At 32.1% G+C, this 26,307-nt stretch overlaps 2 protein-coding genes across 2 annotated transcripts; both read right to left on the bottom strand.

The window, feature by feature from the left end:
- Positions 1-2,923: 2,923 nt before the first annotated feature.
- On the bottom strand, positions 2,924-9,954 carry LOC140886158 (UTP--glucose-1-phosphate uridylyltransferase). The gene is made up of 21 exons (XM_073292663.1): positions 9,763-9,954; positions 9,606-9,653; positions 9,111-9,202; positions 8,858-8,948; positions 7,756-7,816; positions 7,599-7,676; positions 7,467-7,517; positions 7,311-7,384; positions 6,903-6,975; positions 6,735-6,792; positions 6,513-6,559; positions 6,364-6,429; positions 5,805-5,837; positions 4,652-4,704; positions 4,484-4,559; positions 4,351-4,407; positions 4,155-4,238; positions 3,960-4,058; positions 3,769-3,873; positions 3,585-3,656; positions 2,924-3,138 (listed from the first exon to the last, which is right to left on the bottom strand). The coding sequence occupies exons 1-21, from the start codon at positions 9,843-9,845 to the stop codon at positions 3,112-3,114; spliced, it is 1,428 nt and encodes a 475-aa protein (XP_073148764.1). The 5' UTR covers positions 9,846-9,954; the 3' UTR covers positions 2,924-3,111.
- A 2,668-nt stretch (positions 9,955-12,622) lies between these two features.
- Positions 12,623-15,870, bottom strand: LOC140891483 (protein REVEILLE 1-like). The gene is made up of 6 exons (XM_073299992.1): positions 15,256-15,870; positions 14,710-14,826; positions 14,511-14,622; positions 14,354-14,415; positions 13,902-14,213; positions 12,623-13,558 (listed from the first exon to the last, which is right to left on the bottom strand). Exons 1-6 carry the CDS (start codon positions 15,280-15,282, stop codon positions 12,872-12,874), a joined length of 1,317 nt encoding a protein of 438 aa, XP_073156093.1. The 5' UTR covers positions 15,283-15,870; the 3' UTR covers positions 12,623-12,871.
- Positions 15,871-26,307: the final 10,437 nt, after the last annotated feature.

Raw genomic sequence — 26,307 nt, 5'->3', positions numbered from 1 at the left:
ACATAAACGTCTCTCTTACAAAAATTTGGTCGAGATTGGAGTTTTGTTCCACTTGAAAGTTGAAAAATGGAGTAATGGACTCTAAATTTGTTCATCAAACTTTGATACTTCTTCACGACGATAGTGTTCATTATACAAGCTAATTATATCAGCATCATTTGTAAAACTTTTTATATAAAATAAGTTGTGTTCAAGAACTATATTTTTCAAAATCGGAAATAAAACTATTTATAAATGAGATGAATGTGTGTGAATTTTTTTTTAACTTAGTGGTTAAACCTTATTTGATTTTTAAAAAATAAGGATGATATATTCTTTAAACGTGTTTTTTGTTTTTGTTTTTTTTTTTAACTTTTAACAAAGGTATACTTATGGACGATCTTATGGGTTGATAATGGAACACGAGATTTTCTAAAAAAAAAAATCTTATTGTTTCTTGGAATGAAATTTTTTTTCATTCGTCTCAATGAAATTATTAAATTTCATGTGGCATGCACATCCATAAATCCATGGCTTCTTTTAGACCTTCTACCTTCCCTCGTGGCATTGTTAATGTATCCATAACTTGGATCATAAACATTTATTTGTCTTCAATTTCTAAAACATGGCCGATTGTTAATTTGAATTTTCAAGACCATCAAGTGGGGGCATATGGGAGATCCTTTGAGCGAAAAACCCAAAATCCTTAATTTCTTGCGCATTTTAATTCTACGAATAATAGATATAATAAAAAAATATATATCATAAAATATTCCCATCTTTTAATGCATGGAAATCTCCTGTCTTTGAACCTTTTTTTGACCATGCCCACTAAGCATATCTGTGTATGTGCATGCACTAATATTTTTACCTGGAATTTAAAATTTATTTTTTAAAAAAAAAAGAGTCTCGATAGATCGTGAGTATATATTAAAAGAATGTATGTGGCCATACCTACCTTTTACTCGGAAAGAGAGAAATAAATTAATCCGCCAACAATTGCAAGACGAGTAAAATTAAATAATAATGGGAAGTATTTGAAAAGGAAAATGGATGTGTCACATAGCAGGACCACTTGGTATGTCATCTCAGTACTACGTACGAGTTGTACATATTACAGACAACGTGTACATGTTCTAACCATGATCGTTTTCCATAATTCTCCCATAATTATTTATAAATAGAAAGATACCAACAAATATGTCGGGGATAGGTGTAATTTTTTTTTTTTCTTTGCAATGGAATTCGGATTTTTATGTTTCGAGTCGAGGACCGAAAATATATCGGTGAAAGAAATTAAGATAAGTGAAAACCGTGAAATAGCATATGTCGTGTGTACCATATTTTTCGGGTATTTATAAGCATGAAAAAAGTCTTTGTTTTGTGATACTTGTAGGGAAAATTTATCGTATTATAATAGTATAATATGATATGAGTAGGTGATTTGTGATACGATTTCATGAATTTATATTCGTAAAAAAAATTCATATCATTCATAGTTTTAGTTAAAAATAATATTTTTAACGGGAGAAGATTTTTTTTATGAATTAAATTAAATCGAAGATCCGTCTTACAAATTGATTAATTGATAGATAGAAAAAAGAGTTTTTGTAATATAATATATTTTGATGTTCGTGAATGTTTTTCATTATTAGGATTTTATGATATTATTAAAAGGCAAAAACTCCTATGAGACGGTCTCAATGGTCATTTTTATGAGACGGATCTATTGTATGGGTTATCCATTAAAAAGTATTACAATTTATGTCAAAAGTATTACTTATTATTATAAATATGGATAGGGTTGACCCGTCTTACGGATGAGACCATCTCACAAGAGTGTTACTCGTCGAACCAATTAATTCTATAAAACCAATTTCAAATTAATTCTATAAAACCAATTTCACTCCACCAATTGATGGCTCGGTTGGCCACTTAGATCATGTTTTTGAAGACCTGTCGCTCAAAGTTTTTGGATTTATGTCAAGTCATTGATTTTTAATATAGCATTGGCTAAAAGCCTAGAACTCCTTTATTTTATTTATTTATTTTTTTTTTTTTTTTAACAATTGATAGTGAGGGTTGGGGTCCTTGAACATAAAATTATTAAAATCCATTTCATTATTTAACATACTTGGTATTATTCGGGCAAAAACACCCTAACAAATTGCTTCATTTTAATATATTTCACATCTCTCACTCATTTAAGCTTGTGTGTTTTTTCGTGTTTGAAAGAATAAATATTGTAAATAAATTTTCTATTTTGCCCTTATTTAATGAAAATTTTAATATAATAAATATTTACATAAAAAATTAATGATATTAATTTAATAAAAGTAAATATTAAAACTAGACTATATAATTATAACGAGAGTGAGAAAAAAAATCTAACCTAAATGAGTGAGACACAAAGAATATCTCATAACTTCGGAATTTTCAATCTTGATAAGTACATGAGAACTGAAAACTTCTCTGTCCTCAATTAATTTGAACGTGGCAACCTCATTTAATTTGTGATTCCTTTGGAAACTCGGCCATCGAATTCGGAAAATTATTACCTGGACTAGTAATGTAGTTAAAAGGAATGAAGAAATACTAGTTTATAAAATTGAAATTGTGGCGTTTAGGCTTGCGAGTTGTAGGATCTAAATGAGATGTCACAGTGTGTAGCTTTATGTTATTTTCAAATTAATTATTCAATTTGAAAATAGGCATCTGACACAATCATTGATTGTGTTTAGTTAATTTTTGACGTTGACCTAGAATTAATGATTGTGTTTAGTTAATTTTTAATGTTGACTTAGCTTTAAAACGTGAAAAATATATTCTCTTCACTCGCAATTTATGAGCTTGGGAACGTGTTGTGTTGGTGATCAATTATTGAATTTGAGGTGCTCTCGTGTGCGTGGGCGCGTGTTTTGCTCCCGACTGAGTAACAACACGAGGAAGCTCACAAATTCTGATGACTAATCAGTGCATCACAAATTTTAATAAAAGGAAGCCCATTTACTTTTGTCTGTTCAATGGGTTTATTCATCTCATACTTCCATACTTGATGCTAATCACAACCAAAAAATAAAACTAACTTCTTGTAGAAACATTGCTCGAAGTCCAGAGGAAACAAGTCGTCTTCTATATATCTTCGGGACCATTAATTTCCTGGAAACAAGTTGGACGAAGGTAAGCAAGTGATATCCGGTTTCGTAATTTATCATAAATATTGGGAGAGAAACAAACTACTACTTGCGCAGCAGCACATACACGCGCAAATGTATTATTTATTCTTTTGACAACATATTCGATGTATAAAAATGGTTATTCAGTCCGCAAGTCTCTTGTTTAGGGTATACCAGCGTGTATGCACAGGATAATCGCACTCGAAACAAAGTTTACTTGTTAGAACGAAAGTTGCTTCTAGCAAATTAAAGTTTTCATACCAGCATGTAGGTTTTGTTCTACACACGCATCAATGGTGCACTTAGATCTCAAGAGTCAAGTATGACACTTGCTTTGTTTAATTCTACAATTGGTCTTACCAAATAGACTAGGTACTTTCTCTAATCCACCAAGTCATATATTGTATCATGATAGATGTGACATATTACCTTGTTTGCTATAACAGCTCCTTCAGGTATTTCCAGCTTCAGGCCAGGTTTCGCAGAAATTGTAACTTTACCCTGAGAATAAAGTAACGCATCCACAAAGATGAATCAAAATATCAGGAGATATGGGAAGCTTAAAAGCATTCATTCACATTTAAATCGCAAGAGCAACTGAATTTTAAGTTACCTTGAGAGTAACACCAACTCCAAACCATACGTCACCCGTTACCTTCAAGCTATCCAGTTCAATGATGCTGGGGATAGACTTAAATCGACTTAAGAAATTGGCAACCTATTATGGGAAGATCTCAGGTTACATGATTTAACAGATATACTCGCCAATCAAATAATAAACTAATAGATGAGATAAATCCAAACCTTCTTGAATTCAGGTCCTAAATCAATAGAAGGATTGGAAGGATTGGCCCTTGCTGGGTTCCGGCCCACAAAGCCATCAGACAAGGTGTATAGATCAGACTGAGGAAAATGATTGGGTCGAAACCATTATAAGCAGCCCGCGACTCGTGTCATTAGTGTATCCAATGCACAAAGTATGGCATGTGACAGACTTACTTGAACTAGGAGCAGATCTGAAGTTGCTTTTACAGGAAGGAAACGAGAACGGGGAACATTGGCACCAATAGCATGATCAAAGAACTGAATTGTTATTACATGAGAGGTTAATTTAACGAGGGAAAATAATTGGGAACCAAATTAAAATTAAGTGCGACAATTTTGACTGTTTCAAAGACATTTGAAGGTAGTGTACCCTAATTGCAGCCCCTGCAGCAGTCTCAAGTTGAAGAATTTTCACCCCATCCACTTCCTATAAAAAGTCACATTGGCGTGATGAGAGAGGTGCTGTTTCCCAGAAATATTTCTACTAGCAGTAAATATTGTACCTTCGGGTTGGGAATAATTTCCATCTTCAGAGCTTTTCCTTCCACGAGTCTTTTGATGGCATGCAAGTTCACCCACCTGCAAGATATGGTTATACAAGTTCTTATGCATTTCTCCAGAAGAATGCAGTTACATTGCCACAAGTAACCTAGGTTAATTTCCTGACTTACAAATTGTTGGTGTTGAAAATTTTGAACTTCTCTATGGACTTAAACTCATTAACCTGTATCAACAAAAAACATCCCATTAGTTCAAACCCAAGCAGCAGTGACCCATGATATTTATTAACAGCAGGAACACGACAAGACAAGACACATGATTTGAGGGGGCTTTTGATTAATTTGTTTAAAACATCTTATACCCTCCTGGATATATTGTTTGTGCCTGAAGAACTAGTAAGGTGCATAGGTGATGTATCTCATTCATAAAATATTAGTTTGTGCCCATAAAATAATGTAGAAAGCTTTATAAAATGATTTTTTTCAACGTTCTGTAATTTTAGTGAAATAAGATAACAGATATTTCACAGTTTTAAAAATGAGTTGGGATTTCCCTGATTTCTTGCAAAAGGAACTCATGATCTCTGACACCTTATGAAGGACACCAGTAAGAACTAAACGTTCTTCCTTTTTTTGTTTTGATCAGTTAACTCAACTTTCAATTGCATATTGTCGATAATTATTATAATCATCTCGACCTATGTAGCTCCAAAATTTGTTTTCAATGGTCATCCAATATAAAACATGTAAAAGTTTTGATGCAGTTACAAGAATCTTGAAAATGCGTCCGAAAAATACATGTTTATTTCTATACCTAAGCTGAGGTGATTAACATGAGATAGAGCTATTAATCCCAATTAATCCAGTGTTCACTTACATAAATAAAATAAAAATGGTTACACTCAAAGGCCCGTTAATGATTTGATTTGAGCATAATTTTTAGTCCTTAATTTCAGTAATGATAGATAATATATGGTCTATATAAATGGAAATAAAATTCAAAAACACCTAATATACCTTCTTTCTCTTCCCTTCTATCATAGTTAAGAGGCAAAATTGTGATTTTTTATTTAATCACGATCTTAATCTATTAAGCTAAACAAATTATTTTATTCATAACCATTATATTTCCGATCCAATTGTGTTTTAATAATCACCCCATAAATTATCTCTATGTAATCCTATCCCAAATGAACACAACCTACATGCAATAAACAGTGGTACATTAGTTGTACGTGGATTAAGATAACCATGGTGACCAGATATATGTGGATTTAATAACCATGGGAAAACAAAGAGAACAGATTAAAGAATTAGCACTCACGTATTCATCTGGAACTTGAGCTATTTCCAGAAGCTGCAGCACAGACATGATGAACAGATACCATAATTAATATTAACATTAACAGCAGAGTGTAAAACAAATATTGATTAGCATAAATAGGCGCAAATTAAGTGACAGAGAAGACAGCTGTATTTTTTGCTAATTTGTTGGCAGGTACTGGAAAACAAACAAGAGAAATTTATTTTGTCAGAACTGAAATATTTCAGTGTGGCTATCGTTACAATCTGAAAAACAACACAACATATAGGCTAAATCTTAGAGTTGAGTTTACATGCACAAAAAAATAACTTATATTTCAAAGCTGAAGAATAAGGCTCAACATAGGGAGACAGCTTTTAACACGTCACCACCTCTTTCTTCAAAACGGTGACGACTAGTTTAAACCCTTCTGGGAAGGAATCTACCAGAGTTCTAAAAAACTGAGCCAGATTATAAAATTGTTTTCTCACAGTCTACTATTTTCTGGAGGTGCATTCACAAGAATTATTAAACTTTAGGATTGAATGTTATATGAGGAGAATGCAGCCACTCAACATACCTGTACTTTCCCTTCATAAGAGATTAGAGTACCACCCTTCACGTCAGCTAGAGTTTTGGGGGTGACCTGCACAAACGCGTACCATTGATATCTTGAAACAATTTATCCTAAAGAGGAATAAAATTTGAGAATAGACCTCTTTTTAGTACCTCCATACAATATTCATTCTTGTTATTGATCAGATGGTTTAAAATTTCTGCAACAGTGAATTAAGGCAGGTTTTTGTAGATCACTTGAAGTCACAGATTCTGCCTCAGCCACACTCACACACACACACAGCAAAAATCTATAATGTACAAGATGACAGCAAAACACAAAAAGTTAAGTGCTTGAACAAGAGGTAAAGCTGAGTATTCAGCCACCAAGGATACTCAAATCAACAACAGCACCCAAGTTATCAGAATTGGCGACAAAGACATATTCTTTGCCCTGAGAGGAAAACGAAAGAAGAAAATAAGAATTAGATCTAACCAGGCATCCTTAAGCAGTTGTATGCTAGGCAGGATAAAAAGAGCTTGGTGTTTTTGATAGAGCTGCACCTGTGATAAAAAGTGATCAAGTTTCCCACTATTCATCAAAGCTGGAAAGACATCTCCATGACCGGGGGGGTACCTGTACTTGTAACATGCATTAATAAGAACTGAGATGACATGAAAGATTAGATTCAGTTATGTGAATCAGCAAGCTCTTGATTAGAACAAAGTAAAGATGACACATTGATTCTTTCCCTTCAAAAACAAAGAAAATAAAAAAGCATAAAATGTGGGGAAAAATAGTGATACGAAAGATAGATTCGAAGATTACAATATACATCATGTCCTTGAGAATAAAGTAAACATTGGCCAAAGAAAATAACCACGGTAACCAGAAGTAGCGGTTAATTAATAACTTGCCAAAATACAAATCTACAAGAATCGGAAGAATAAATGAACAGCGACATGAAATACCATGCATCCTTGCCATCATTTCCTTTGCAGGGAAGGGGCATGAAATCTTCAACAACCAAACGAGGGTACTGACTCTGAAATTTAAAGGAAATGAAGTTTAATCATGCAATTGCCATCACGAAATCATTGCAGAGAAATGAACATACATGTACAGACCTGGTTAAATGTATGAATCTGGATATTTGTGTTCCCATACTTTTCAACGATCTAGCATAAGAAAAGAAAAAAATAATCATGCTTATTTTCATCTGTGCATAGTCATTCCAGTGGATAGAATTGATAGCTTACCTTTAGTGTGTCATCATGAGTGTTGAATGAATTCATTAAAACCAGGGGCACATTGCATCCATATTTAGCATTGAGTGTCTATTGACAACGGAAAATATCAGTTACATGCACCATGGAAGAAAACAAAACTGGAGAGTATGTGACGTAAGAATAATACCTCAATTTGGATGACAATTAAGTCAAGAAATGTCAAACCATTTCGAACTTCAATGACGGACCTAAATCATGGAAACAAATGCAACTTAAAGCTGATTATGATAATAAGGGAGTAAGACTGACCACAACTACGAAAAGTTTTCCATGCGCTAGGCTATGTAAATGTGATCAGTTTTGAAAAATTTTTTGTTGCAAGGTCAAAGACATTCATCGACAATCTCAGTGACATTTAGCAGGATGAAAGACAAATGGTAGCAATCACAGTTCGATAACATATTTAGACAACGAATCATAGTCTTCCAGTCCACACTTCCAAACTTCTGATATGGAATATAGACAGATCACCTTTTTACCAGTACTCGAAAATATAATTAACGAGCAAAAATATCGTGCTGGAGTCAAGGAACTGGAACTTATTAATATGATGAAAATCATGGCACGATGCTGACACATATTGCAGCCAAGGAGACCGACATATAAACTTTGGCATTCAGGAAACAGTATTTGGTCCGATGCACTACTTCTAAGATTAGTCATAGGTTTCCACTCCTTTAAGACACCTTGGAGAAGAGAGAGAAAATGATTTTTACTTGAGGGATATAATATACAGCCCCCATAAATGGTTTTATTATTAGAAAATTTTGTTGGTTTAAATTCTGTAAAAAAATACATAAAATAAAATGGTAAAAATAAATGAATAAAAAGTTTTATCTGTGACAAAATAATAAAATGGTAAAATAAAAAAAATAAGTTTTACCTTTTAGTATGACAGTGTTCATTCAGAGTAAGTTGCATTTTAGAAGTAAATTGCATTTTAGAACGCCTTACACAAAAAATGGAGGGTTACCATCCGGATCAGTCAAATTTTCAGACAGCCCTGAGATTGTGTTAAGAGGACAAAATGCAGATTTAGACACCCAAGAACACTTTGACCACCAAGATTACAAGAATTTCACTGGTTATCAATAGCCTACGGCCCTAAAGAAACTATTGCATGAGATGCCAATGCAAAATTATAGAAGCACTCCTTGGTTGAAAATAGTTGTTAAGTTATCACAAACAGATAAAATAGACCACAAAGGAGAAATATTGCCAAGGCATACTTAGGGCCAGTACATCCCATCGTTGTTCCCAAGCCTCCATTGAGCTTTAACACCACAAGTTTGTCCAAAAGTTTCTTTGTCTCTGCATAATCTGCAGTAATTTGGACAGGTAACCACACCGGACAAATATACATTTTGATTACGATAGGCTAACACATATTAATCCAATCCAAATTTTGATGGTTTTAGGAGAAAGAGAGAGTGTTTTCAAATTGACCGGCGAAAAAATACAGGATTGGAAAAGGAATAACACCTTCGGGCACAGGGGCTAAGGAGTCATATGGCACCACAACCTCATCAGTCGGGGTCTGAATCTTACTCCACTGTATATGCTGAGCTTCACCACTATGATTTACAAAGTTACAACGAAAAGGAAAATACAAAAAATCAGTTCAGCAGAAATCACAAGTCAATACAACCCAATACCACTGTATTCTATCAAATTAAATCATACACGAGTAAGAAGACGTTAGTTTTTTTTTTTTAGATTTTGAGCATAAACTTCTAGAAATATCAGAAATAGAGGCTCAATGACATTCATCTCGCGTCTAGCTTCCTGACCGCACTTAGAATGGAGCTCAAAATCCAAACAAAGGCAAAATAAATAAATCTACTCACTTATGTTTACAAATTCCGATGGATGAAAGACATCAAGCTACTACATACGCAACAAAAACGCGGAATTCAAACATCTCCGACGATCATAATACGAATAAATCAGTCGAGGGAGAGAAAACTCCAACCGCACCTGAGATATCGAGACACGAGGTTGACGAATCCAGATTTCTCATTGTCGCTGAAATTAAAATGCCAATCAAAATCATTCACTTCTCCAGATCCGCATTACTTGCAACTAAAATGAAATTCAGAAAAAATATATATTAAAACAAAATAGGAAACAAAACCTGATTTGCTTGAGAGTGGACACAGCTAGCTTGAGGTTGACGATCTTCTCCTCATCAGCAGGGCTCAATTTTCGAGTAGCCATTCCAGATTTAATGACACTGAGCTCAAACACAGATCTAGAAGCCGAGAGAAAGGGAAGAAACCTAAAGGACACGTAAACGAAGAAGGAAAAGGAAGCTCCACACCGTGGCTGGATTCGTGTATATATATATTTAAATGGAGGGGTAGTCCGTGGAAATGAGCAAAGATGAGGGGCAAAATTATAAATAACTAAAAGTCGAGGGGCCCGTTTACGTGTAAGGCCAACGGGATTGTTTTCGGTGCCCACCACGTCCCAAAATGAAACGAGAATATACGGATTATATCCAACAAATAGGTGGTTAGGTTTGCGCGGGTTTTTTACGCTACTATTTCTTTGCATGAATTATTTATCATCAATCAAATATATATATAATTTTATAATTCTTTTCAATGTGTATAGCATCAGACAGTAGTCTATAAAATTTAAAACGGAATCTCGAGTTAAACGAGATAAATCATAAACCAACTTGAAAAAAAAATCTAATAATCTTTCCATGTTGTGTAAGTGTAAGTGTAAGTTTTAATTTTATTGATAGACTTTATGTTCTAGTTCATATATGATGGGTTATAAGCTCAATTTGATTTATTTGATTGTTTATTGGATTAGAACTAAGTTCATGATGTATATCAGTGTTTATGCACGTTGTTGAGTATGTCTAAATATGTGGAAATAGAGGAGCATCCGACATAATTAAATAATACATTCATTTATCCTACATTTTGCTTCTTTAGATTTCAGATATTATTATTATGTTATTTACTGACTTGAGTGTCGGAGTATCTACGACAATCGTTGACGCCTCTATTTTACTTAGGTAATGATCGACGAAATTGTTTACTGGTATACGGTTACGAAGATCCATCTACGACCCAGTCGTCTACGACTACCAAATGAGTTTTATACTTCAATCTACGTAGTCGAGCAAATATATCTTTTAGCTACATCAGTATTCGAATATGGATAATTGGTTTTGAACTTAGATTATGCACAGGAAACCGTGGAGACATTGATTAATTATTATGCCTTAATTTGTACAATGTTTGATCTCAAGTTTACAAGTAATTGGCGATAATAATTGAAAACTATCTGGTCATGCATTAAAATCTTAACCAACAAATATATGTTGATTATTTGAATTTCTCAATTTTTTTGGACATTTTATATACACAAAATATCGATATCATATCCGAAATTGAACAAAGTAAATAAATAAATATATATATATATATATATATATATATATATATATATATAATATACACACACATACATATAGACTTTTTGTAAATTGTGAAAATAAGATTCATTTAATATTCTATTCTATATTATCTAATCATACATGAACTCTTTATAAGAACTATCTTGGTCATTCAATTACTTATCTATGTATTATTTATCATATCATTCAAATCAAACGATTTCAACTTTATTTGTTCAATTTAAAAATAAATTAAATATCAATTTATTTTTAACTATAACGTAAATTATTTATGCACTATTTAAAAAAGAAGAAGAAGCAATACAAGATTCCCCTTTCACAATCGAATATTTATCCTTGATGAAGATTCCCGACCTAACTTTGAAGACCATTATGAGAAAGATGGGATAACATTGCATCTATTTTCCCTTTTCATCCCCCCCTCAACCCACATGTTAAGTAATTTAAAAGACCGCCTAAAACTATCCTCGGAACAAACAGAAAATACAAGTGATCAGCATTCACAATATTGATACTAAATTGCTTGTAACATAGAGTAGCATTTTAACTTGTAGAACTAGAGAATCTATATGTAAATGATATGATGTGTAAGGGTGTGAAAGACTCGGAAAAACTATGAAGGGGAGATGATTATTGACACAGACATTACGAATTTTGAACCACCAAACAAGGGTATTCTTCGAAAATGTCATTCATATTGGTCGTTGTGAATAGTCAAACAATCCGTAAAATCAATAATAAAAGACAGTTTTAAGGAAACCGAAAATCAAGAACCACCATTATTTTATCATTATATCAAGAAATAATGATCACAATATCATATGATTGAATGACCTTCCAAGCTCCTATCCTCCACCTATAAATATACACAAAAAAATGTACGAAAACCTCTCCCAAAATTTGAACATAAGCACCTAAATTTTGAGCATTTCAGCAGCAAGTAGAAGGCCCCACAATCCAAAACCTATTTCAGTCGATATAGAGATTTGAATCCGATCTTCATCGTTCACAATGTACCTCCCCTACATAAGAATGAAAAGGAACTCGAAGAGAGAAGGGAGAAAATACCTAATCTTGGGCCGATGAAAAAAGAGAAATTCTGAAGTACTGTTATTATTTAATTTTCGTTGTCCATGTGATTATAAGTTTTACCTTCTGCTTATAATTTGTATGTTGGGATGCAAGAACAAATTTCGTCGTGAAATATATACTGTTTTTTAGTTAAATTCTGTATAACTAAATTTGTTATTTTCAAATTTTATTTGCACGCAACACAGATGTTGCACTTCAATCCGGAGCATGAGACCTAGAGAAGAATCAAAACATGATATTACGTTTTAACAAAATTAGAACGCACAATTATTAGTAACAATAACTTTACTAAAGTAATAAATGCTCGATAGTACATACAATATCTGTTGCCACATTAATCAGTACTAAATCATATCGGCAGTCACATCCAGTAGCATATATGGTAAAAGCTGTGAGTAGCAAATATTTAAAGTAGCATATAATAGTTCTCGACTAGGAAATGCAATTGAACAACAAAAATGTCGACATTGAACTTCCAAGCTCTTCTTAATGTTATATATATACTACAAATTATACAAAGAAAGCTCAGAGATGTGAGAGATATTGCACAAACACAATTCAACTCCTCGCACATTACAACATTAGAATTTCCAATTCCAAAACTTAAAATACATCTCAAGATTCATGAGGTAAACAAAAATTACACTAGACATACATTGCTAAATGTTAATGGTCATTGCACCTCGGAAAATGCATAACCTTACTTCACCAGCTTTTATAAGCAGAGGCGAACCCTCTGTTTCTCTCGTTCTTCGGAAGCCTCATTCGAGGTTGAAGTGTATAGGTTTTCGCCGAGGCATCGTTTATAAGGCACAAAACCTTTTCCACGCTTAGCCGACTTAGCCGAAATTGTCATGCTTAATTTGGAGGGCAGTGATTTTTGTCCCTCAGATTTCCACTCAAACGAGAGACCATAGCTATCAGCTCCCCAGTTTTTCTCTCCTCCTGTTGTGCAAACCGAATCCGTGTTTGAACCAGTTGAGGATCCCTCCTTTTCTTCATCTTTGCCTGGCATATCACACGAGATTCGACCTTTGATTGGGGTTGGATTATGCACTTCCTGAGTTGTGGGTGATTTGGTGCTGCAGAGCGTCAACCATGGTAAAGAAACCGGACACCGAGTATCCACAGGGTGTGAGTTTTCGCACACCACCTGTGTGTAATAAATATCGCTCTTTGTTGCACCGCAATGAAGTGACAAAGGTGCAACGCTCCAAGGAAATAAACAAGTCCCCACGTTTTCGCCAGAGGACTCAAGCTTGCTAGCCATTGCTGCTACATTAGATAGCCCCTGTGGATCAGAAATGAGTAGCGTTTTACCAAACAGCTTCAAGCACTGAGCAGATGATTCGTTTGAGTCTTCTTTACCAAGAGATTCATTTTGAGACAAAAGCTCCAATTCCTGTCCAGTTAAACTGTTCAATTAAAACATCGGGTAGAGAAATACAGAGAAGAGAGAATGAAATGCATCACAGATTTATATGCTTCAACCATGAAGACCTATTCTTCTGTTATACATAATACAATCATCATCCCTTTGTATATGAAAAACAAACTTCGATAAATATGATAAAAACATCTTCTCTTGCATAACTTAACCACAAAAAATCACACAAAAAAGATGCTTGAACCTTAATGATATCAAATCGTCTAGTTCGAATATAACATAAACATTTCAAGTGGATCAAGAGTTTGCCATATCACGCGCACTATTGGAAGATGAGTAAAATAAATAGAAGTAGTACCGGAGAAACTTGTTCATCCGGGCTTGAATATTCATCTTTTGAACCAGAATTAAGAGACAAACAATTTGCCCGAGCGCACGCATCTGATCCGACTGCCGATAATACCGACGTAGGAGATTGGTTCTCCGGTTCTGACGTAGACAGAGTAGAAGACGAAGACCTTGTTGGTTTCTCGGGTATTATAATTCCTGATTTGACTGGACAAACCAATTTACGAGGATAAGGGTGCATTGGTTTTCTCTTAGGCCTAGGAGGAGGAATTTCAATCGGTTTTTCGGCGTCGGCATCACCTCCATTTGGATCGCGTGCGACCTAATCACACCACATAGACATTTAATATCAACACAACATGAATAGAATAAAGTTGGAGCCCAACATTACACTACTTCTTGCCTATAAGGGCTGCAAACAGAAGTGTATAGATATTGCTACTGATATAAGTGCAGTCAAACCTTGGAGAAGAATTTCTGTGCGTGGCTCCGAATCTGCACCGCAGTTTTCGTACTCACGTGCTCTGTAAAGATGATGAAACACAATTTCAAAATTCACCAATACAAACGAAAAACCGAAAGATTTATTTACAGAGCACGATTTCAACAAAAAAAACACCTTCAATTCTCCTCCAAGCTCGACCATAGAGTTTCAGTGCCTCAAGAAACTTTTTATGCTCTTCTTCCGTCCATCGTTCCCTTTGTTTCGTGATGGTATACTGCTTCCTCACCTATTCAAACATAACGTTAAAAACAAAATAAGTTGCCAAAATGCAAGTTAAGTTGGATATTAGCACCAAAATTGTTATGACATACACCTTGGGAGAAAACTCTTCCCCATTATGAAACTGCTCCATCGAAAGGGCACCAGTAGATGCACCCAATTCTAAAAGAGGCTTATTGCTACTATCTGACCCCGTGCCTCCATCTTGTTCCTGTGGTAGGAGGAATAAAGAAAACAACCCACTAAATGTCAAGAATGATACTCGAGAAACCGCAGATATGGAATGCTTAAATGATTCACACTACAGCAAAACACCTGGCTGGAATACCACAGCATCAGTGTAAACATAGACTCAAGTACAAACTCTAGAAAAAAGCAAGTGATTTAGGATTTTTTTATTTTTTGCAAACACTAGCTTAATACTCGGACCAAATAGATTTGGTGGACAAAAAAAAAAATCAAGAACAAGCTGTCTGTCTTATCGACATTCATTTCACCAGTAGTGGTTAAAAACAAAACACAATTCTTGCTGATACTACTGTTAAGTCTGTAGCACCAGAAACCTACAAGAAGTCAAACTATGCAAATAAAAAACCTTAAAACTAAAGGGAAACAATTTTTCATTGCTCAAAATGCTAACCTGTATAGTCCCGGCTGCAGTGACCATCAGTTCTCCAATTTTTGCTTTTCCTTCTTCACAGAAATTTCAAAAAGCTGAACGAAATTAATTTCCTCAATCTCAGCTTGCACCTCAAGAATTAAGATCTCGATAGATAAACTTTTATATAAATCACCAGGGCCACTAATGGATCCCCCAAATAAACAGCACTGAACATCCAAGATATCGTCTCAATTAAAAAGACAGTCAGAACCACGAAAATTTCTTGTTTTCAAAGACGGGTGGGTAACAAGAAACTTGAAATCACTCGCTGAAATTCTTGATCGTGTGGGAAAACTACAAACTTTGCAGTTCCGATTTTTTTACAAAACTTTGGTAAAAGATTCAATCTGCAGAGATCTTTCATAAACAGAAAAGCGAGTGGAAAAATGCGCAGAAACACACCCAAAGACTCGATCTTTAACTGAGAAAATCTCTGAAACAGCAGGGCGGAAACACAAATAAGAGGAAAAGAATCGAGAGAAAAATACAGACAAAGAAAGCGAAAGAAAACGGATATCTGAGAGAGTAAACACTGAGAAAAAATATAAAATAATACAAAGCGAGAAATAGTTGTGGGATTGGTTCAGGGGAAGGATGAAGAAGATGTAGGGGTGCCACGTCAGATTGGTGAATTCAGGAAAATTAAGGATAAATGGGATTGAATCGTGTGGCTCCAATTCATAAGAGATGGTACACGTGGCACACAGCCTTTTCCTTGTTCTTTTCGCCGGTGAATTAGGGGTGTCAATTCGGGTGGGTTAAGGTCGGGTTGAAAAAAAAAAATTTAAAAATTCCTCAACTCAAACACGAATCCGTATAACCCAAACAACTCTCTCAACTCAAACAGCCCGATTTTTTATTTTTATTTTTTTAGCAAAATAATTAAATAAAAATTCAAAACACAAAATAATAATAATAATATTATATTTAATCATATGATAACAAAATCTAAACTTATATATAATTTAAATTTGAAAATTTAGTTATAGAAAATTTAAAGTTTATTTACTACAAAAAATTAAAAAAAAATTATTTTAAAAAATCAAAATTATACAAAATAAACGTTAAATCAAGAAAATATGTTATATCAATATAAAATAATTTTTTTTCTAATAAACATATGAAATTGTAACAAATTTTTTTTAATTATATATATAAAAAAGAAATAATAAAAATATTCGGGTCAACTCGGGTCAACCCGAACCCAACCCGACCCAACCCGAACCCGAATAATTTTTTCGGGTTGGCTTTCGGGTCAACCCGATTCAACCCAAACCCAAAAACCCCCAACCCAAACCTGATATATTTCGGGTTGAATCGTATCGAGTTGGGTTGGTTTTTGACACCCCTACGGTGAACCAATTTCGACCATCCTGAAAAAATATATATTGTATGAAAGGTAAAAATGTAATATTACCAAAATTGATATATCTTGAATAAAATTAAGATACGTTAGTTATCAACGTGACGTAGTTAAGCAATGCTAATGTACAACCAAATTTGTACATTAATTTGTACAACACAAAAAATTAAATATAAAAATTTCATTTATCAAAATCTCATGATAAATTAAATATAAAATATCGCGATATAATAGCAAAATCTCACGATATAATTATTATAAATATCGTTATACACGATATATGTTGTACCTCTAACATTATTCTACATAGTTTGTCAACATGAATAATAATGAGTTTGGGAGAAATATAAATAAAAATGTCAACTTTTTCAACAATCGTTAAAAAAGTCACACTTTTGCGGTTTATTTTAAATTAATTTTTAAAGAACGAGGTCATAAATTAATTTTAAATATTTAAAGAACGAGGCCTGGAGGCTGGAGATACCGAAAGAAACGAAGTCATAAATTAATTTTAAATATTTTTTTGTGTTATTTATTATTATACAAAATCTTTATTATTATAGGCAAATAATTGTTTCGCTAGAAAGATTGTTGCCAAATATCCCGAGAATTCAATGAATTCAAAGTTGGGAGGGTGCAAGTTTTTTTAACTTGCCGAAAAGTACTTGACACGCGTCACGATTCCACTGGACACTTTATTTTTCACGGGTGGGGCCGTACTTTTTCGCACCGATAGAGAATGGGAACACCAAAAATCGAATGGGACAGTTGACTACTACTTGTGTGCCTTTAGTATTTTAGTAGGTGCTTGTAAGTAACATTAAATTTGTTATTTTAAATACCTGCATTCTTTTAATCTGAGGTTAAATACTCACTTATTGACTAAATCAAATCCTTTTTTTTTTTTTTTACAATTTCACCAAACGGTACCTTGATATACAAATATAGTTTGGTTACAATAGTTATAGTTTTAATTTTTGGGATGGGGTTTGAACTTTAATGATTGAAGTGACGAAGGATCGATCGGCCCCACGACGATAATTTTATCTAGTTTTTTTAACTTGTTGAGAAAAACATGTGTGTGGGGATATTTTTGTGGGCAGATGTAGGGAAAGCATTGAAGCAGTGAATGTGAAGCATGCATGTGTAGTAGTAGTCCCGAAATAGTAAACATAAAGGTCCAGCCATATTTATTTCTGGTTACAGTCTCTTATCAAGGGGTATGTATCTCTCTCGCATTCTACCCACCCCACCCCCTTACCTAAATCATTTATAGCCACATGAATATCAAATTCCAATGCTCTTTTTTTTTTTCCTCTATGACGATAATAACAATAATATCCATTGCAATTTCTTTCCACTATGTTCCATATCTCATGACCATCATAAAAAATTTCGTGTAAATTGCTCAAAAATTCTCAATACAAACATGTTTTGCTCTGCACTTCCTAACCACTTTTTTGTACCACAATTTTTGTTAATTTATACCACATCTTGTATGGTTTTGTACCACATATTGTATTATTTTGTACCACATTTTATGACTAGGGACCCCAAAGCAAAATATGTTTGCATTTGGGGATTTTTGAGCAAATTACCCAAAAATTTCCCATATATAATCTCAAATACAGTGCGACGAAATAATTTCATATATATATTATATAAAGACAAAAACTACTAATCAGACTATGTGACAATTTTTTTAGACTGATTTATTATTTCAAATCATGAAAAAAAATATTATTTTTGTGTCAAAAGTATAAATTATTTTTTATTATAAATATGAATTGGATCGAATTTTTTTCTGGAATATAAATTTGTGAGACGTTCCAGGGATTATTTTACTCATATATATTATGTGTGTGTATGTGTATTTGTTTATTTAGGGGAAAATATGGCAGCCTCTTAAAATGGGTAGAGTTGTGGATTGGAAAGAAAGTGGTAGTGGATGAGGTTGAGATGGCCTACAAATTCAACCATTAATATATTCCAGCTCACTTTTTTGCACTTTTCAGCCACATCACCACCACTTGCCGCCCCACTTCCATCGACCCACCACGTGTACAATTGACAGCCCTGTTTGCCAAAAAAATAGATAAATAAACATCATTTTGTATATTATATACATTTTTCGTGGTAGGAATTGGTCAAAATAAAATAATATGTGCAAAACTTGTACCTGCAAAAATTAACCATCGACGAAAATCAACTAACATGCAAAATAAATGGCTAATATCAAGAGGGAAGCTAAAATGATTGAACAAACATTATATATATATATAATAAAAGTTACATACACACACGATTATATATTACTTATCAGTAAATTAAGAACTCGTTTCCGATATGAATTCAGTTTAGTTCCCTCTTTGATCACACGATTTTTTTTAATCTCATTCGAAGTAAACGGTTCGTGTAGACACATGGCGAGTTAAATTATGGAATGACATCAAAATTTCTCGCCCACAAAAATGGTGGACCTAAACATTTAATTTGTGTCCACAAGTTTGTTTGTTTTAATTTTTTGTTAATATGAGTTTGGGAGAAGTATCTGGTGAGTAGTAGGACGTGGATATATATATGTTAAAAGTGCTAGCTAGGTGTCGAATGGAGTGAACTTTCTAGCTCGTCTCTTTGGAAAAAAGACAGCTTAGAAAAGGATAAACAAATAGTGAAAGGACAATTTATTGTATTATTATATGTGTTTGCAGTTGGAATTTGGACAAGATCTTTTTTTTCGGATACGAGAAATTAAAGCCATGACTGACTAGCATTTTCTCCCTTTTTCTTATAAAAATATATTATATTATTTTTGAAAAGAGAGTGAGGTACTTGTCCGAGGAGTGACACGACAAAAAAATTTTATTGGTTATATAATATGTATATATATTTTTAAAAATAATTTAGTTCTTTAATATTTTTCAGAGGCCAAATAAAATAGGTGAGCGACTTAATTTATAATAATTGAGTGCGTTTTTTTTTTTTTATGAAGTAGAGTGCCTTTTTTATTATTATTTATATTTCGCGCGTGTGAATTGTGGTAGTCATACTGATACATACCAATTTGGAGATACTAAAATCCAATCTTCGTGTGAAACTTTTAACTGACATAAAATCCTTATGAAATATCAACAAGTAACTAGTAGTACATTCCGTGCATATCACAAGATTTTATTTTTATGTAATTAATATTAAAAATTAGTAAATATGATTGTTTGAATAAATAATTAAAATTAAATTAAATTAAAGTTGAGTTTGAATATGAAATGATTTGAAATACATGGATTTAAATGTATTTTTATTGTTTAATTAACTTACACACACAAAAATTAAATCAAATCCATCTTTATGTTTTTTTACACTATAATTGATTTAATTACAATGTTCAATGGATTTCAAATCTTTAGAATATTGAAATTATTTGAAATTCGTTGTGATAAGGGAAAATGAGTAAGAGATTGATTTGAGTTTTCATTGTTGAAATTATTTAACAATGAAAATAAATTGAAGTCCGTATATTTCAAATAACTCAATGAAAATGCAGCCTAAGTCAAAAAAAAACCAAAAAATTAAATAATTTAGAAATGATGAAAACTTCATAATACAACATTTGTTCTAAGTCAAGTAATGGTGACCCGCTGAAGACAGGAGCTTCGTAACATGTTGACGAAGACCTCCGAACTGAGGGTTCGGTCAGTAGAAGGGACGACTCCTTTCTTGCTATCAAGGGCGGTCCTAAAGAAAATGAGGTCACATGCGAAGTTTAAATTATGAAGCTTCTTACATAACTTGAAAAGTCAAATATAATTGAACTATACGAAATTATTTTGTATTTCGTAATCATGAATTATCCTTAAAAAATTCACAATAAACTATCAAAACTCACAATTCATGTGAAAATTTAATTTATAAGCAATTGATTTAGCTATTTAAAGTTAAATTCAACAAAAACCCCAATGTTCAAAATTAGGTTTCAAAATTTGTGCCTCTAATCTACAAATTTTCAACTTCTACATAAAATTAGCAGTAAATATTAACATCTAACATGAAATCAAAATTAAATTGAACAACTCAAGTCAAATATTTTCACACCCAACAAAGAAGAAATCGATCAAATAACTCAAGCTAAGAACTCGAGACTAGAAACATCGATGATCACGAAGGGGCGATGGAGAGCAATGGTCGATAATAAACAATACCAGAATGATAGGTGATGAACGGAGCGAAGATTGAAAATGTAGGTTTGGACGACTAGTTTATTGTATGTTGTACATGACTGTTGTTTGATTTTCCTTTTATACTAATATTAATTATAATATCATAATTTTTTAATAATTAATTAAAATCATTAATATATAATAATTATGTTATATGTATATATAATAAATTTTTTTATAAATTTGGGCCTTACCATTGGGCATGGGCCCTGCCCGTCCTAGGACAGGGCCGCCCCTGCTTTCTATCGGTCTCACCCAGCAAGATACGACTCAACCAAAAATGGTAAAGGCCTAGTGCGATGCAGTACCATCTTTGCTGCTACGTACGTTTTCCTTGACAGATTCAGCTAATTGAATCCACACTCAAACTCAAAGGAGGACCACAATCTCGGAAAAAAAAATAATTTCTTTTTTTAGAATCCGCTTATTCTGTAGTCAGAGATTCAATAGCAATTTCCCTCTTTAGTTTCAATGCTCAATGGCAGTTATCTTTAGAAACTAAACTAGAGCTGGAAGAGCGGGAACTGAGACTGCACCAGTGTCAAGTCATCGGAAGAATTAATTAAGGCATTCCCGATGCAACAAACCATTCTTGAAGAATCAATCTCACTGCCCAACTAAAAAATCTTCCAAGCTTTTATGCCTTACACTTTATCTCTTTCGTCCTCGAACCAATGCCTCAACTGAGCATTTCAGTGGCGGGTTTGAATACCCACCCTCTCTTCACCTGATACAAGGCAGTCGAAGTACCCGCCACCCTGCAGATCTCAATCTAGCGATGACATGTTGAACTATTCGAACTATTGTTCTTCATTTTCCTTAGCTGTGTGTAAAAACCCTTTTTCCTAGCCCCACCGGCTTTCCAGTCGTTGAATTTCTCTACTTGTTATAACACATATCGAAATATTAAGATTCATAAGATTCCACATTTTTAAACCATTGTGATTCGTGACTCTAGATACTGCTGACCATGACAAAACATGTAGCTCGTCAAAATAAGTCCTACATGAGACAATAATCGGTTCTGTCATCAAATAATAATGTATTTTTTTGGAATAAATATTTGTTCAAAGTTTTGATTAAGCACACAAAATAATAATAATAACAACATCAGTGTACAAATATTTAATGTACCAAAAATCATCATAAAATATTGAAATAAAAATCGAGAAAATATGTTATTTTATTTTGTTTTTCAGATTCTTTTTAAAATTCTATTTTTGAAAAATTATATAGTATTTTATATAAGTTTTTTTCATACTTCTTTTAACTATTTATTAATTTTGATTTTGTACACATACTTAGAAGAAAAATCATTATATTTTGTAAATATTTTTTCTTTTAGATTATTTTTATGCACTTAAGTTCTAAAATATTTTTAAAAAATGCAGATATTTTGTTTTTTTTTTTTGTTTTGTTTTGTTTGATAAAACACTCTTAATTTTGTTGATGGCAGATATGCGAACAAAACATATACCCAAGCAGATCAATTGATACGTTGAACACAACTGAAAAACACATTTGATATGAATCTAATCGAAGACATATGATCTTAGGTCTGCCTAAAATGATAAGGAATTTATTATCAGCTTAGTAATTTTATTGAACCAAGTTTTCAGATAAAAAGAAACTAGACTAGAATTATAGTAGCTCGGTCCCATTTTACAAGATTAATTTTGTTAAACATGTTTAGAATTAATAAAATATTATTAAAAGATTTTAATTATATCAAACGGACCAAGAAATCGATCCAGAATGTCCAAAAATAGTTAATGGACTTATTTGTGCTCGGGTGATTCGGAAGGTCCGAACTCAAGCCCTATGGGGATCGGATGATCCGAAGAAATCGGAACCAGCGAAGGAGTCGGAACCAACGAAGGAGTTCGGAAGCTACGATGAGTTCGAAACGTCCGAACGTGATCGAAGCTTCCGATCGTAGTTCAGCCATGCATCTTTTGACGTGTCTGATAAGTGCAATTTATGCACTTAATTTGCATGTGTTTTAAATTGGATTTTGTGATATATCGGGCGGGTTTATGCGTATTTGTTGTTGTTTTTGTGATATGCAAGGATTGAAAGTTAAGTACCGAGAAGAGGCAGAAAAAGGAATTACGGAGCTGTAAATTTTTTAAAATTTATCTAGGATGCTAAAGAGCTCCAAATCCAATCTTCACCTTTCAAAATAAAGTTATCGACTTTATATAAAAAAAAGTCTGTATACATTAATAATCTTATTCTACTTACCAAACACACCCATAAGGACATAATCTTGGGTAAAGATAAAAAAAAAAATCAAATTGCAAGCAAATATCTGCATCCGGATAACACCCTATAGGGTTTGTATATAAAACAAAGGTTTGTTTTACCTTTTAGATATACACAATTCATTCAAACTATACTGCATTCTCTATTGAGTTTTCTATATTTCGTGAGCATTGTATTGACTTAAGCGTTGGAGTGACCACGTCGGAAAACTCTTCTGACGCTCATTCTCGAGCTGTTTAGTGTGTGCAGATAACCGGATCGGATTCGGAGCTACGGTGAAAGGGAAGGTCCCAACACAGAGTTGCAGCGTTTGCCATATATTTTTTGTGTTAACAGTGGAAATAGATGATCTGTGCAGAATAATTATTAATTGTGTGAACAAAAAAATTATGTGAGATGGTCTCACAGGCCAATTTTATGAAAAGATATTCTATTTGGGTCATCGATGAAAAAAATTGTTTTTTATGCAAGAAATATTATTATTTTTTTTAATCATAAATATGGACAAATTTGACCAGTCTCAAGATAAAAAAAAAATTCTATAAAACCGTCTCACGAGACAACTAATCTGAAGCTAAGCTAGATCCTACCTATACAGGCACTGCCTTGACATAGATCTAATGATGTACATTTACCAATAAATGTGGGGTTAATTATTTTTTAGTAGACCTCGCATGTATTGATAAATGAGAACCCTTAGGGCATGATTGGTATGCTTGAATGAAATAGAGTTGGAATGAAGAATGAAATAAGAATAGGAATGGAATGATCAGTTTATTCCATTCAAATGATTGATTATAGAAAAATAAAATCGGAATGGAATCGGATTATTTTTAATTATCAAATAATATTTTCATTAAAATCCAAAATAGTAGCTATTCAAAAATATTTATTATATGTTAAAAAATATTTATTATAATTATTATTTAAAAAAAATAAAAAAAAACTATTTATAGCCTATTAATCATTATAAAATCATCTTTATAATAAAACTAATATAATTATTAATATGAATTTAGTAATTATTATTATTATTATTATTATTATTATTTTATTAAAAATAATTATTTTTTAATAAAATATAATGATATTTATATATTTTATAATATACATTATTATTAAGTGAACGTTTTATTTGTTTATTTATTAATATTATTATCATTATTCATTAATAATTCTATATTTATAAATGGTAGTAAATTAATTTGATAATAATATTATTATTATGTTATTATTTTAGGTACTTCATTAAACTAAATAAGAAAAAAATTTTACAAATGGAGAAAAATTAGGAGTGAGAATGATCATTCCAAAATGGATGGAATGACTATTCCCATTCCAAATCCAAACCAAACATGGTTGTAGGGAATGAGACGAGAATGCTCATTCCATTCCTACCTCATTTCCTCCTACTAATCATGTCATTAGATTTATCATGAGGGTAATGCCTGTAAATATATGTTGAAATGAACCGCAAAAAAGAGGTTAGGTCAAACTTCAAAGATGTCGAATTTCGGAATTTTAAACGCGAGTGAGTTGGGTAGTGTTTGGACCTCTGCATCATTTTGTCCATATTTTTTGTTTGGGCCTACTGTTTTGATTCTTATTGGCTTTACCCAATTCTTATATATACACGCATATATATCCATATTTTTGTTTGGGCTTACTGTTTTGATTCTGTATGGGCTTTACCCAATTCTTATATATATTATTATTATTAGGAGAGTGTTCACACTCCATTTTTGTTAAACACATTCTATTTTTAAGTTTTATACAAATATTACCAATGATATCCTTTAATTGATTGTTGTATTTTTTGGTAAATTCAGTGGAGTTTCAATTTTAAAAATAAGTTATCTAAACATTAAATTTGTTAATATACTAAAATTTTAAAAACACACAAGACAAATCGTGACTTTTATTTTTAATTGAATTATTATTTATTTCCATGTCAAAAAAATTTTATTATTATTTTTGAAAGAAGTTATGATTTTTATTTATTAATTTAATTCGTTTAACTCTATATCTTATTAATTTGTTTATTAAAAAGTTAAAAAATTAACCTTTTAAATTAATTATAATATATTATAAAATATATTAACTGCTAAACAACTTCCGCCTCGATCCAACTCTTTGACGTTTAAATTTTGCACAAATTCGTGTCAATATTTTAATCCCAACCATTGTTTTTTTTCCTCATATTTTACGAAATTTTATTTTGAAATAAAGTATTATTTTATCAAACCCATAGTTAAGTTACTTTGTATTAACATTTTTCAAAATTAAAAAACAAATTTGACAAAAATTAATTTTAATATTTATTATCTTTATATTATAAAAATTATTTTTAATAAGGAGGATATATCGTAAAATATAAAATAACAAAAAATATTTTGCAATATTAAATTTTAAGATATTTTGTATTTTATCTTAAAATTTAATAAAATTATGGAAATAAAAAAATTTTAAAATCTCAATATTTTACATGTTAATATGAAAATATATCAATATTTTTTATTACGAGGATAAAATATATAGTTTTAAATTATTTTTTTGTTATTATGTATATATAATTAATAATAAATAATTGTCACTATATTTTTATGAATATTAAATTTTAAGAAATAAAAGTTTAGTTATTGAAATATAAAACAACATTTTTTATGTAAAATTTTAAGGGCAAGATATTATTATTTAATAAAAACAAGATTTTTTTATGTGAAATTTTAAGGTCAATATATTATTATTTAAGAAAAGATATTATAAGGTTAAATTTGTCTAATAATAAATTGATTAAGGAATTTTGAGTGTTAGTAATTTTTTTGGAGTGTAAATAACATTTTATTATTATTATTATTATTATTATATTATTATTATTATTAAACTTCAGCACATCATATTAACTAAGAAAGTGTTTGACTAAATTTATTAAAAACAACTTATAAGCAGTATAAGCTTATTGGGAACATTGAAGGGAATCACATCAGAATATGTGGCATCTGAATGTGTTCTGAAACTATACAACAATGGCCAACTGCAGATGATCAACAAAACCCAGCCACTGTCGCTCACCAAGTTTGTGGCTCACTTCATTAGCGACACGGATCAATCGCAATCCTGCAACTTCGCAACTTTTCTTCCAATGGGGGAGGCAACCCCTTTGCAGGAATATATATATATATATAT

Source organism: Henckelia pumila, chromosome 3, assembly GCF_033568475.1.
Source record: "Henckelia pumila isolate YLH828 chromosome 3, ASM3356847v2, whole genome shotgun sequence".
NCBI classification, from domain to species: Eukaryota; Viridiplantae; Streptophyta; class Magnoliopsida; order Lamiales; family Gesneriaceae; genus Henckelia; species Henckelia pumila.
The sequence above is the reverse complement of the archived record's forward strand: the minus strand, read 5'-3'. Positions and strand labels throughout refer to the sequence as shown.